The sequence below is a fragment of the Protopterus annectens genome, chromosome 16.part0 (assembly GCF_019279795.1).
Source record: "Protopterus annectens isolate FY-2018-M chromosome 16.part0, PAN1.0, whole genome shotgun sequence".
Classification (NCBI taxonomy): Eukaryota; Metazoa; Chordata; order Ceratodontiformes; family Protopteridae; genus Protopterus; species Protopterus annectens.
Genome location: NC_056750.1, coordinates 879,018,400 through 879,031,624, shown reverse-complemented (window position 1 = coordinate 879,031,624; position 13,225 = coordinate 879,018,400). Strand labels below are relative to the sequence as shown.

The 13,225-nt window shown below is 41.6% G+C and overlaps 1 protein-coding gene across 1 annotated transcript in view; it reads left to right on the top strand.

Moving 5' to 3' along the window:
• Positions 1-13,225, top strand: part of LOC122790381 (gastrula zinc finger protein XlCGF26.1-like) — a 149,705-nt gene that overhangs the window by 32,477 nt on the left and 104,003 nt on the right. Inside the window, exon 2 of the mRNA XM_044057895.1 lies at positions 7,990-8,321. Coding sequence (XP_043913830.1) covers positions 8,214-8,321 — 108 coding nt within the window. The 5' untranslated portion in view covers positions 7,990-8,213. The remainder of the gene's footprint in view (positions 1-7,989; positions 8,322-13,225) is intronic.

Sequence of the window (13,225 nt, the reverse complement as noted above, 5' to 3'; positions counted from 1 at the left end):
GCAAATAAGACAACATGTCAAATCCTCTAAGGGTAACTTTGATAAAATCCTAGCAATCATATCCAAGGATAACCATAAGGCCTTTTACAGCTACGTACGTAGCCTAAAAGGTAAGACCCAAGCATGTGCCAAACTAGTGACTAACAATATCACACACACTGATCCCACAGAGATAGTAAACCTACTAGCAGACAGATTTTGATAAAAATTTCACTCCCCTATCCCCTCCAAACTTATCACAAACCTTGCCCTCAACTTCCCCCCACCCTACATATTTGAAGAGCAGATCATTAAAGCCTTGTCTAAGGCAAAAAACACAACCTCTATAGGACCGAATGGCATCCCAGACTGTCTTCTAAACAAACTAAAACATGAACTAACATCACCATTAAGTACCCTATTCAGTCATAGCCTATCCACAGGCTTTGTTCCTGCAGAATGGAGAACAGCAACAGTTATTCCCCTCCACAATGGTGGCATAGCAACAGACCCAGAGAATAATACACCCATAAGTCTGACCAGCCTCATCTTTAAGGCCATGGAACGTATCCTCATGAACCTCTTAAGTAAAGACATAGGCGACCTTCAAACCCTGTATCCAACCCAAATCTGCTTCGTCGAGGGCATATCCTGCCTAGTAAACCTGGTGGATCTCTTTGAAAATTTGACCAGGGCCATTGACCAGGGGAAATCTGTGCACACACCATACCTCAACTTGGCAAAGGGCTTTGACACAATACCATACTCGGGCATTACTGATAAACTTAGCAAACTGAATGTAAACCCCTTTGTTGTAAGATGGGTTGCCAAATGGCTCACAAACCGGTCACACACTATCAAAGTGGGTGACTCCACGTCAACCAGCAGATCTGTCACCAGCAGGGTACCATAAGGGTCAGTGCTGGGCCCCCTACTGTTTGTTTATATACTTCTCAGAAGTTCAGGCCAAAACTAAGGGGCTGCTGACCAGTTTTGCAGAAGACTGCAACCTGAGTGCAATTATTGAATCCCCAAATGATGTCCGTATACTTCGGGAGGGCATTATGCAGACCAGCGACTGGTGTCTTAGTCATGCTCTCAAACTGAATGCAAAGAAATGCATCATCATTCCCTTTGATAAAAACAATGTCCCTTCACACTATCACATTAATAATAATGCCCTGTGTACCAATGAAGTGGTAAAGGATCTGGGATCACAAGTAGACCGTGACCTTAACTTTGACCACTATGTGTCTACTGTAGTAAGGAAGGCCTTTATATGTGGCACTTTTCATTAGCAAAGGAGGTTTTAACCCTTCTATACTCCTCACTAATCAGGCCCATAATTGAGTATAATGCCCCTTTTGGCATTACCGTACAAAGCACGTGCAACAATTGCAGTGATCTTGGAGGTTTCTAACAACGAAGATTAAGGAACTCCAGCATTTGCCTTGTACAGACCGACTAAAGTCCCTGTCGCTATACTCTAAATCGTATAGACTTCTTAGGGGAGACTTGTGCCTGGCTTATAGAGCAATTTCCGATGCAAACCTAATGAAGCTGCTGCACATCATTAAGTTAAACAGGGCTAGAGCTACGTGTTCCAAGGACCTAAATATGGCCTGCGACTTGAATAGGCCATGCTGGAGGGACAGATTGTCTCCCAGCAACTGCAGCATCTTTGGAATAGGCTGCTAATCCATGTGAAGCAGAGAACCTCTATGACACTTTTCAAAAGGAACCTGGATGAGTGGATTGGACACAGTAAATTCTTACCAGGAATAGTGCCCTCAACCCTCCTGGACATGGGCAGTCATTACTAAATGCAGTCTTTGTTATTGACTAGAGTATCTATGGTATTGCATTGGAATGAAACCAGTAGGCTTGAAATGACCTCCAGGTCGATAGCCTTGTAACCTCCTATGATCCTATGTATATCACAGTGACCCAGAGAAGCCATTTTGTACCTCATATACTCCACAACACAAAACACCAGGCAAGCCATTCGTATCACAGATTTAGTCTTCATCCCCAGTGAGTCATATGAACCATTCTGTATCAGTACCAGCAAACCCTTAGTCAGGTGAGCTATTTTATTCCCCAATTCATTCTTCAGCCCTTTTGATCTATGAGTATTTCTGTATCACAAGTGTTGTTCCTAATACCCAAGACCTAAATGAGACATTCCACCCCTGAGATATTTTACTCAACTACACAGACTACCACCACAAGTCATTCTGTAAGAGTGATATGTTTCTCAACTCTGTTTGATAATGTGCATCATCTTGTATCAGAGATCAATTTTTCCATACTTGTATGATTATCGCATACCACATGCGCCATTTTGTATCACTGATATGTTTTCCCAGCCGTAGAGGAGGGCATGCGTCACTGTGTAACTCAGATCTGTTCTTCATCAGGACATTCATATTAGATGATCTGTTCTCCAACCCTAAAGTTTAACTTGCACCATTCATTATCATAAATCTGTTCACAAACAACATAGACCCCAACAAGCATTGTTTTATGGGAACTATTTCCAAATAGCAGAGACTCAAGTGATCCATTTATTTAAATAAGATCTGTTCTCCGTAGGACAACATAACCATTTTTTGTATCTGAGATCTGATTACCAATGCTGAGCACATAGTTATTCAGTATCCATCCCCGTAGATGTCCACAGGACACTGTGTATCGGAGGTATATTTCACATGTCCACAGAATCAAATCCACTAGTGGTAGATAGCAATAGGGTCGAATTAGAGTGGCAGGCCAGGGCTTAGAGCCATGAAGTCAATCAGTATTGCAGTGAAAATGAAGTTTGTGTTCAGCACATCAAATTCATTTTAGCTAGCTTAAGTGCTGAACATAATTTCTAACAAGATCAGATTTTACTTTTTTTTTATTTTATTTTTTTTAAAGACTAAATCTAAAAGTCAAGTTAAACTGTAAGTATTCGTTTTTGTATTGTCACGGTGCGTAATGTTTGCACTTGCACAACACTGTCCAGTGATGGTATTCAGCTACGGGGTTCTTACTTGCTTTATTTAGTAATTAAAGTAAAGTAATGTTTTTAAGCAAATGACCTGTAGTGACCATATCTAAAGCAGCTGGTGTCTTCTGCTCCCTGCTTTCCCCGTTATTCTTTAGGATGGCAAAGCACAGAAAGCCTGCAAGTATTTGAAGCCAAACCTGTGGTTTAAAAGAGTGGGAGTGGATGGTTTTTGATAGCTTGAGGTAAGATATAGATAAATATATGTTTTTAATCCTGACAGGCAGATTGATGTGACTGGATGGCTAGAAGACTGCTCAGTCTGAGGGAATTTTTCTCAGTCTAGCAGATGTCCTGCAGAACATTACTTTAATCTTGCTGAACTTAATATCTAATTCTTTGTTTGGAAACCAGTGTTTGTGCAGAAAGGAAAGCATATGATAGTGACTTCTGTAGAATTGTTTGCTTTTATGGTTGCAACATGAGGGGTCACTGGCCTGTTGTCGGTAGAGACAAATCAGCAGAGGACCAGAACTGATTCTCGGTAGATATTTCTGTGTGTGTTTATGGTTGGAGTAAACTCTCTTCCATCTCCAAGTATGCTTTTAATTGACAGAGTTCACTGTTGTGTTCTTTCATTGAACTCAATCACTCTGTTACTGAGTGCCAGAAATGTTGAAGCTAGGAATATTGAGTGTTCCTTTATGTGTACTACTGCTGTGTGAAAGTAAGTGAGGTTTTGCTATAATGACAAAACTTTCAGATATACCAAAAGTTTTGGTGTGTGTGTGTGTGTGTGTGTGTGTGTGTGTGTGTGTGTGTGTGTGTGTGTGTGTGTGTGTGTGTGTGTTGAGAAGGTTAGAGTTAGGGCTAAAGAAAGCTATAGATTTGATGTTTTTGTGAGTGTTTTTCATGTTGAGGGATCAGAGTGCATGTGTGTTTCCAGATTAGAATTTGAGCAAGGGCTAGGTCAGGTGATACCTTTAGTATTGTATGTGTTGTTACTATATGCAGAGTACATCTGTGTGCGAGTATTTTGTGTAGTGTTATTTTTAGGGAAATCGTTTTTGTGTAGGGCAGTGGATAGCAGCAGTTATGGGATTAGCACAAATGAGCGAATTGGTACAGTGGTGCAAGATATCTTGCCCTCTTCTTGTTTGCACAGTTTAAATGGTTTAGCTTTACAGGAATAGTGTGCAGTTGCGTCACCTGTCAGAATACTTTACTGTCTGGCTACTGTTTGTGCAAAGCCTTCCCTGATTTTACAGCCCATCTCTGATTTTGCCTTATATTTTTGTTCTCTTTCTCAGAAAGTTTGTGGTTTCAAGTCATTGGGGATCACAGTTACTGTATAATAACTGAAATTTGAGTTTATATCCTTCAGAAAAGAAATATTAATGCAGCAGCTGTATTCTAGTGAGTTCCTAAGTATATAATAATAGGAATATATCAACTATATCTCTGTTTTTGCTTTGACCCTGATTCTTGTTCAAAGAGGCTGAGATGTATTTTTTGTAATACTTTAGTTTTAGGCGTATACAGCAAAGTGGTTAGAACTTCTGGGAGGGGGTGGAGCTGTCTGTCAGTAACAGTAACCTACCTTTTTGTCATTTGCTTAGTTTAGATGGTTAGCTTTGCAGGACTGTTATGTGAAATTACTTGGCATACTTTACAGTGAGTACTGTCTGTTTGGGGTCTATATTATATAAACGAAGCATTAAAATGTCGACTCTCCTTTGATCGAGTCCTGTTTCTTGAAACCGCACAACATCAAACCCTCAAATCATCGATTACTTTCCAAGGGAAAGAAATCGGTAGCCCAAACACACACACCGCATTACAACAAACACTTTTAAAGTGGGGAGCTTTCCCCCCCACACCCCCTAACTAAATATACTAACTTCAAGATTGCACTACAGTCAGGAAAAGGGCAGATTTAAAAAAACAGCCAACCAATTTCTTTCCCTTGGAAAGAAATCAATGATTTGGCAGTTCGATGTTGTGCAGCTTCGAGAAATAGGGGTCAAGCAAAGGTGAGTCGACATTTTAATGCTCTGTTTATATAATATAGACCCTCTGTTTGTTTGTATGAAACAAATGTGAAATACATTACTGTGTCCAAATACATCATTTATTTATCTATTTTTTTTTTACACACTTAGGCATCTAAGATGAACACATTCAACAATGATCCTACAATTGCTTGTTACAGGAGCTGTCTGTAGATGAGAATGATTGATTGACTTTGCTGTCATGATCCAGTTAAATGGACTGCTTTGGCTACAATAGTATGTATTTGTGTAAAGCAAGTTGGAATACTTCACTTTGGTCATTTTCTTTGTGTCACACTTGGACATTTGAAATAAATATGATCAAATGGCTGTAATGAGTAAGGACATTGGTAGTTTATAATTTCATAGGTTCATAGGTTGGTACTAGGCTATCAGCCCTAGGGCCTATACAAGCCTAGCCATAACAATTCCCTGGCTATTTACTTCCCTGGAACCCTGTCCAGCAGGGCGACTGATGTGATCCCCGGGGTGAATTTCCTTTCTCCCATCCAATCATCAAGGTTCCTTTTGAGGAGGGCCAAAGAGGCACTTTGCTTGACATGTATGGGCAATCTATTCCAGAGTCTGGGGAGTCTCTGGGTCAGGAACCTATCCCTCCAGCATGTTTTGTTTATTGTGATGTCAAGGTTTAGATCCATGGACCGTGTGGCTCTGAGGGATTGGGATTTCTTTAAGTGTAGAATGTCCAACAGCTCTGGGTTTGACATGGCCTTGTATGTTAAGCAGAGATCGCCTCTGAGTAGATGAAATGCAACAGAGTATAGCTGGAGTTTTTAAAAGGCGGTCAGCGTAGGGCATCTGCTTTAGGCCTGTGATTTGTTTAGTGAGGTATTTCTGCGGTCTTTCCAGTTGTTGTAGATGTCTTGAGAGGTACATACCAAATGGGGCGTTGTATTCTATAATGGGTCTAATGAGGGATGAGTACAGTGGGACAGTGACCTCCTTTTTTCTGGATGAAAAGCCCTTAGTGATGAGGTGTGCCACATAGAAGGATTTCCTGACTGTTGTGGCGATGTGGTTATTGAAAGTGAGACCACTGTCCACCTGTGTCCCTAAGTCTCTTATCACACTTTCAGTGTTTAGTGTACTGCCATCTATATGGTAATTCACGGTTACATGTTTTTTCCCAAAGGGGATAACTATACATTTCTTGGCATTGAGCTTGAGCACATGGCTCTGGCACCAAGCAACTGTTTCTGTAAAGTAATGTGTCCACATCATTTAGGGATTCAATAATGGCTCCCAGTTTGCAGTCATCTGCAAACTTTGTTAGCCAGAGTCCCTTAGTGCTGGCCTGTACTTCAGAGAAGTAGATGCCAAACAAGAGCAGTCCCAGGACTGAACCCTGAGGTACTCCACTTGTCACTTGTCTGGAGATGGATTTGGAGTTGGCTACTTTTACAGTGTGGGTTCTATCAGTAAGCCAGTTAGCAACCCATTGGGTGACGTAGGGTTTAATGCCCAGCTTAGTAAGTTGTTTGAGTGGTTTTATATGGTTGAAGTGTTCTGCAATTGGTAATTTATTAATGATTTGTAAAGCTTCACTTCATGTTGGAAAATGTTCAGAACTACTCATATTTCAAACAAAAACAGGTTTTGTTTTGTTAAGCAAAATATATAATTTGAAACCATTTGGTAGGCAAGTATACAAATAAAACAACTGAGAAGGTAAGTCCACAAGAGCATGTGTATTTGTGTGCCCCATCCAAATAAATCATGTGATTGTGCGGGTTGTCTATCATCTGAAAACCACTAAGGACCCAAGAAACACTTAATTCACCACTGACATGCACGATCCTTTGTCACAGACCTGTCGTCTGAATCCACAGACCAACGTGAGCCATAATTTATCTCTCTCAACTTTTACTTTACTCAGTAGGACAGTGTGACACATTCTGTTTCTTTTTTCTAATCTCTAGCTCCATAGAACTGTATCACTCATTCTACATTCTAGATGTGCTTTCAGCATCACAAACCCACATGCATCAGTTCCATGTCGCATGCATGATCCTCCTTGAATTTACACGACACAGACCTAACAGTAGCCCAGTACAGAATATGAAATTGCAGTTGCAGTGCAAATGCTCTATCAGAATCACAGCATGGATGTTTCACTCTGTTTACATTTTTTCTCATTAAAAGTCAACTTTGTATTCATCTGTCCAACTTATTACCTTGTCTTGGAAACTTATTTGCTACACTAGAACATGACTGACATCATCTTCCCCTGCTGTTCTGAACTGTGTCATGATGCATCCAACATGGATTTTGCTGATTTTTCTCCTGTTAAACAGTTACCCAGAAAATTCTCCCTGGGGATCACTCTAGTAGCTCTACTTGACAGAGGCACTGGGAACTAAGGTTGGATGGCATGATGCCAGGGTAATCCTATGGGCTAGACTTGTAAAGGCTCCAGGGCCATTAGCCTAGTACACACCTATGAACCTATGAGACAGTTGTGCCCATTGGGGTGGGGAATATCTCCCTGTAGGAATATGAGGTGTCATTTCCTTAAGTTCTGAGGAGCAGTTTAATCGTCGACCTATATAGAGTCTGTAGAAGAGGTTTAGTTGGCATAGGGCCAGATGCAGCAGAGAGCGAATTTCTTGGCCCATCCCTTTTTCACATCCAGCTTCATATATATATGAATGTACAGCTAACACATTACAATGACCCCTGCTGTATCCCAGGGGTCATCTTTCCACCAACTATCCTTGCCCACTCATAAGGAACATCCTGGGAGGTTGTCCTTCTTCCAATGTCAACCTGTGGTGAGTTTTATCTTGTTCCCAGCTCCAGATCACCAGTTTTGCTATCACTTTGTCAGCTACTCTACCTCTCTGCTGGTGGGCTTGTCTTTAGTTATTTTGTTGTGTAAGGAAAATACATTGATACAACTGGTAGTGTAGTGTGCAGCAATTTAACCTGTCTTTTCTTGTTTCACAGGAGGATAATTTTATCTTGAAATAATACACTACATTACTGATTGCAACAACAGTTTCTCTGCAAAAAATGAACAAAACATAATATGAAATCTTAAGGAAGAAACAGAAATTCCTGAAAGCGATGGAGAAAATCATAAATGCGTAACAAATTGTGCTATTGCCACCCACTTGGAGGAGTCTGATACCATTGTTGAGGTCAAAAGAGAAGTAGAGACTCTGGAAGACATGGAAGAAAATGATGCATACCTAAAAAAATATGTTATGGCCACCAGTGAAGCAATATTTGATCATAGGTCAGAGCCTGGAAAATGCAAAACTGTTGGTTTTCTGAGAGTAAGTGTGTCTTTCACTATTTTGGGTTTACAATTGACTTGAACATTTGAGACAATAACTTTCCAGCAGTCTAAAATATGTAAAGCAATGTGCATAATTTTGAATTCTTTTATTCACTTTTTAAATTCTGGTTGCCCTTGTAGTAAAAACAGATCTATAGCTTTATGGTGAGACAAACCTTGTTGACTCCTCATTTTGTCAAAACAAACAAATTAAGTACTGCAGTGCTTATAATAACTGTTTTAGCAAATGGACTTGTCACAGATGACCTCCAAAAGTAAAATATAATTGCAAAAGTTGCACCAAGTCCGCTACTAACTGCTCACGGAAACAGTTCCATTGGCATCTCAGCCCGAGGTTTGAGCTGCAGTAACTTACTTAATGTAAGTGTCTTCATAGAACTGTTAAGTTCAGAAAGGCTTAAATTAACACTCCATCTTATAATTTTAACTTTAATTGAGCATAGCACCTCATGAAAGTTTAGATGTAATTGTTTTCAGACTTCCACTGGGAAATGAAAAAGTTGTATAAATGTAGTTGCCTGTTGAGTAATATTCTGATGCTGTGTCTTCCGCACCAATCATCTTGGATATCATTTCTAGGAATGACTCTTTCTCACTGGCTTTCTCAAACTGCTCAAGTTCTTCAAGTGTTTGACTGGGTGTCAGAACCTCCAGCTCATCTTCGATGATTCTGACACCTGTGCCAGGGGTTGGAACCTGTTACATGTCTTGGCTGCAGGTATTAAAGGGTGAGTGATTCTGACACCTGTACCAGGGGTTGGAACCTGTTACATGTCTTGGCTGCAGGTATTAAAGGGTAAGTGATTCTGACACCTATGCCAGGGGTTGGAACCTGTTACATGTCTTGGCTGCAGGTATTAAAGGGTGAGTGATTCTGACACCTGTGCCAGGGGTTGGAACCTGTTACATGTCTTGGCTGCAGGTATTAAAGGGTAAGTGATTCTGACACCTGTGCCAGGGGTTGGAACCTGTTACATGTCTTGGCTGCAGGTATTAAAGGGTGAGTGATTCTGACACCTGTGCCAGGGGTTGGAACCTGTTACATGTCTTGGCTGCAGGTATTAAAGGGTAAGTGATTCTGACACCTGTGCCAGGGGTTGGAACCTGCTACATGTCTTGGCTGCAGGTATTAAATCTTCTCTCACAGGAGGTGAGGACTGCATGTGCTCAGGGGCACATGAGATGGTGTGCTTTCCCTGGTGGAAACCAGGAAAGCCATTACTAATTGCTTCACAGGGAGGAGCAAGCATTCTTGGAGGGAATGTGCCTTGTGTAAGTGAAGGGAAGGCCCCCACAATCATCCCATTATACATCCCCCCATAGCAAGTCCTTGGGTGCATACAGGAAGTAGAGCTTAAAGCATTAAAAAAAAATCTCAAATCACCTCAATGGATGTCTGAATAATAGCCCTTCCCAGCTGGCCCTCACGCCAGCGATGGGGAACAAATGGACCAATTGGCAAGGAGGAGGATGATGATGACAGATAGTGGGGCACAGAGAGCAAAAAAAATGATGAGATACAGATGTGGAAGAGAAGGACAGAACTTAAACTTGATGACATAGAAAACAGATCATGTAGAAACTTTACTAGAGCTTTACTAGAAAAGCTCACCAGACTCTGCTACAATTTGCTGTGAAGGAAAGGTTAGTTTGCTTTTTATTTATTGTATTTTGTATTATTTTATTGCCTTTTTATATTTTGAATACTGTGATTTGTTTTCTTTACCTTGTGTTTTACTTGTATTCTGCTTTTAACTGCATATTAAAACTTCAAAAGAGACCACAGCGTTGTCTCTTGTGAGTCAGGCAGAAATTTTTCCCACCAGCCTGCTTACTGTCATGTTCTTAAATACCACTGTCTTTGTAGTTGCCTGCCTCTTATGTTAATTTGACCATATATCTCATTTCCTCTCTGCTTTCACTGGCTTAGTGTGAGTAAGCACAAAATCATCATTTTGTGAAATCACTCCCCTTCAACTATTTAAATATATTGGCCATCCTACTGTATTCCATAGTACCAGAATACAAAAGTGACCACCCTCTTTCAATCTATCTTGCCATTTTAAAAATAGTGACTCTCCACTAAAATTTAACTTTGTAGACAGGTAAAACTTAAGTTCCCTACTTTCACATCTAACTTACCTAGTGCACACTGCAGTGTTTAGGATAAACCATTTTTTTTCATCTTACCTTTAAGCATCCCTGTGACTAGCACTTGCTCTAATACACGCTGGAAAGCACTAGGAGCCTTAAACTGATACAAGCACTCACCTCTCCTTGTTAATACAGAGAAATTAATTGTAAGCACTAAACAGCCTGTAACTGCAAAGCACCTTGCTAAGGCAAGGGAAAACAGCTCCTGTACTTTACAAAAAAAGCACCAAACCAGGCATGTCCAAGGAACAGCTTCCAGTGATTTCTCCTTTCCACCTGGTGAATCTGGGCATACTGGGGCAATGCAGCAATTGCCTCATGTACACAGACAACCCTCTCCTCCTACCACCCAACACTACAACCTGTGAGAGATGCACTTACATAGCCAAACTGAAAGCTCTCTCCACCCAAGCCTGTGCTAGACAGTCAAGAGGAGAAGGTTAACACCCGCACTACACTCAAGCAAAACATAGCCCTTCTAAACCCACACCACCAACACCCATACATAGCAACACTAAATCCACATATGTGGATGCCCTTAACAGTAACCTGCCCAAGCAACAAGGACCTCCGAAGCTGAAAAGCAAACAAACACCAATCACAACCAAAGTGTCACATAGCTTACAACACCAGTGTGCCACACAACAGCACCTAAGGCAAGACAATGTACCCAACACTTTAGTCATAAGTGACTCTATAGTCAGGCACACTGATGTCCCACTCACCAGACTGAACAAGGAGAAAATTACAGTCAGCTGCCTGTTGGGTGCCAGGATCCGCCACATAACACATGCACTCAGGTCACTCCACAACAAGTACAAATACGACTCTGTCATTGTCCATGCTGGAGTGAATGACTTGAGACGTACCTCCCTGGACTACATGAAAAGAGATATGGAAGAGCTCTTGGATCATGTGACCCAGGCAGGTATGACCCTAGTCCTGAGTAGCATCCTGCCTTCGCCAAGAATGATACCACATTATAAGGACAAAATGATTGACTTCAACAATTGGCTAAGCTTCTGGTGTCATTCAAAGGGGATCCAGTATTTGTCTGCCTGGGAAGACATGATCGACAAACCACGATGCTTTGCCAGAGATGGTCTGCACCTGTCACCCCTGGGATTCAGGTTACTGGCTAAAGCTCTTGCCACCCCTATAGTGCCTTTTTTAGGCAAGGTTCAAAGGATAAAACCACCACCGTAACAGATAGAAGCAGGCAAAATCTGAAGGTAATGCTACTCAATGCTAGAAGTCTAAACCTCAAAATGCACTCTCTCGCGGCACTCCTAAAAATGGAGAACATCGATATCTGTGCAGTAATTGAGACCTGGTTCAAGGCTCCAGAGAGCACTCCTGCAATACCAGGCTACAATTCTTACCACACTTTTTGGCCACAAAACCAGGACCGAAACACTAAAGGTGGAGGAGTGTCCATATTCACCAAGGATATTCACACCTCCAGGCTAGTTGCCCAACACAATGCATCTGAAATTCTCCAGGTGCAACTAACACTAGGTAAGACTGCAATCCAAATTGTAGCTTGCTACAGATCCCCAACCATGCCCCAAGATTCTCACTACACCTTTTTAAACATACTGGAAAATATTAAGATACAACCAAACACCCTAATACTGGGTGCTTTCAACTACCCTGCCATTAATTGGGAAAACTACTCGGGTAACAACTCCTTTTCCCAACGGTTCTTGGAATTCATAAATTCCAATGCCCTGGATCAACTAATCCATTGTCCCACCAGGGGCTCCAATATCCTAGACCTGGTCATTACCAACATGGGAGATAGATGCTCCACACCAGTGGTCACACCCTCATTGGTCAGGTCTGACCATAAGCAAATCACCCTTGACATCCACATCCCACCCCCACCCCCCAGTAAGGAAACCTCCTTAAAAAACTTCTCCAAAGCTAACTTCAAGCTACTGAAGTCAGAAGTGACAAACTTCACAACACCCACGCAGATGGGATCTGGAAGTTTGACTGCAGAATCCTACACTAAGGCACTGTATGAGCACATCCACTCATGCATGAATCGTGCCATCCCAAATAGAACCAAGATGCTCTTCACCAAAAAAAGGAAGCCAATCTGGTGGTCCTTTGCTATAAACAAACTATACAACAGAAGGAAGAAACTGTTGCAAAAAAGAGGAAAATCCCAGGATGCAAAAAACTCCCTCACCAGCCTCAGTAAGAAGCTGAGACCCCTCATAAAATCCTCAAAAGCTAGTTACGAAAATAAAATTGCCAAAGATTCCAAAGACAACCACAAGGCATTCTATAGTTATGTCAAGAATCTAAATGGCAATGCTCAGATCTGCTCTGAGTTACAACAGAATGGCATTAAATATACTGATCCCAAGGATATTGCCAATATCCTGGCAGATCGATTTAGTGTCAACTTCACCCCACTCTCACCCCCTAAAGGGCCCATCTCAATACCAAAAGATTGCCAAATTCCGATAATCACAGCCACACAGGTAGAAACCGCACTCTCCAAAGCTAAGAATACAGCATCCATGGGACCAGATGACATCCCAGGCTGTGTACTACATGAACTACAAAATGAACTGGCACCTCACCTAAGTGTCATGTTTAATCATAGCCTCACCTCAGGCTTCATGCCCACTGAGTGGTGCACAGCTACAGTTATCCCACTCCACAAGGGAGGGTCCACCTTGGATCCCGGGAACTACCGTCCCATCAGTCTGA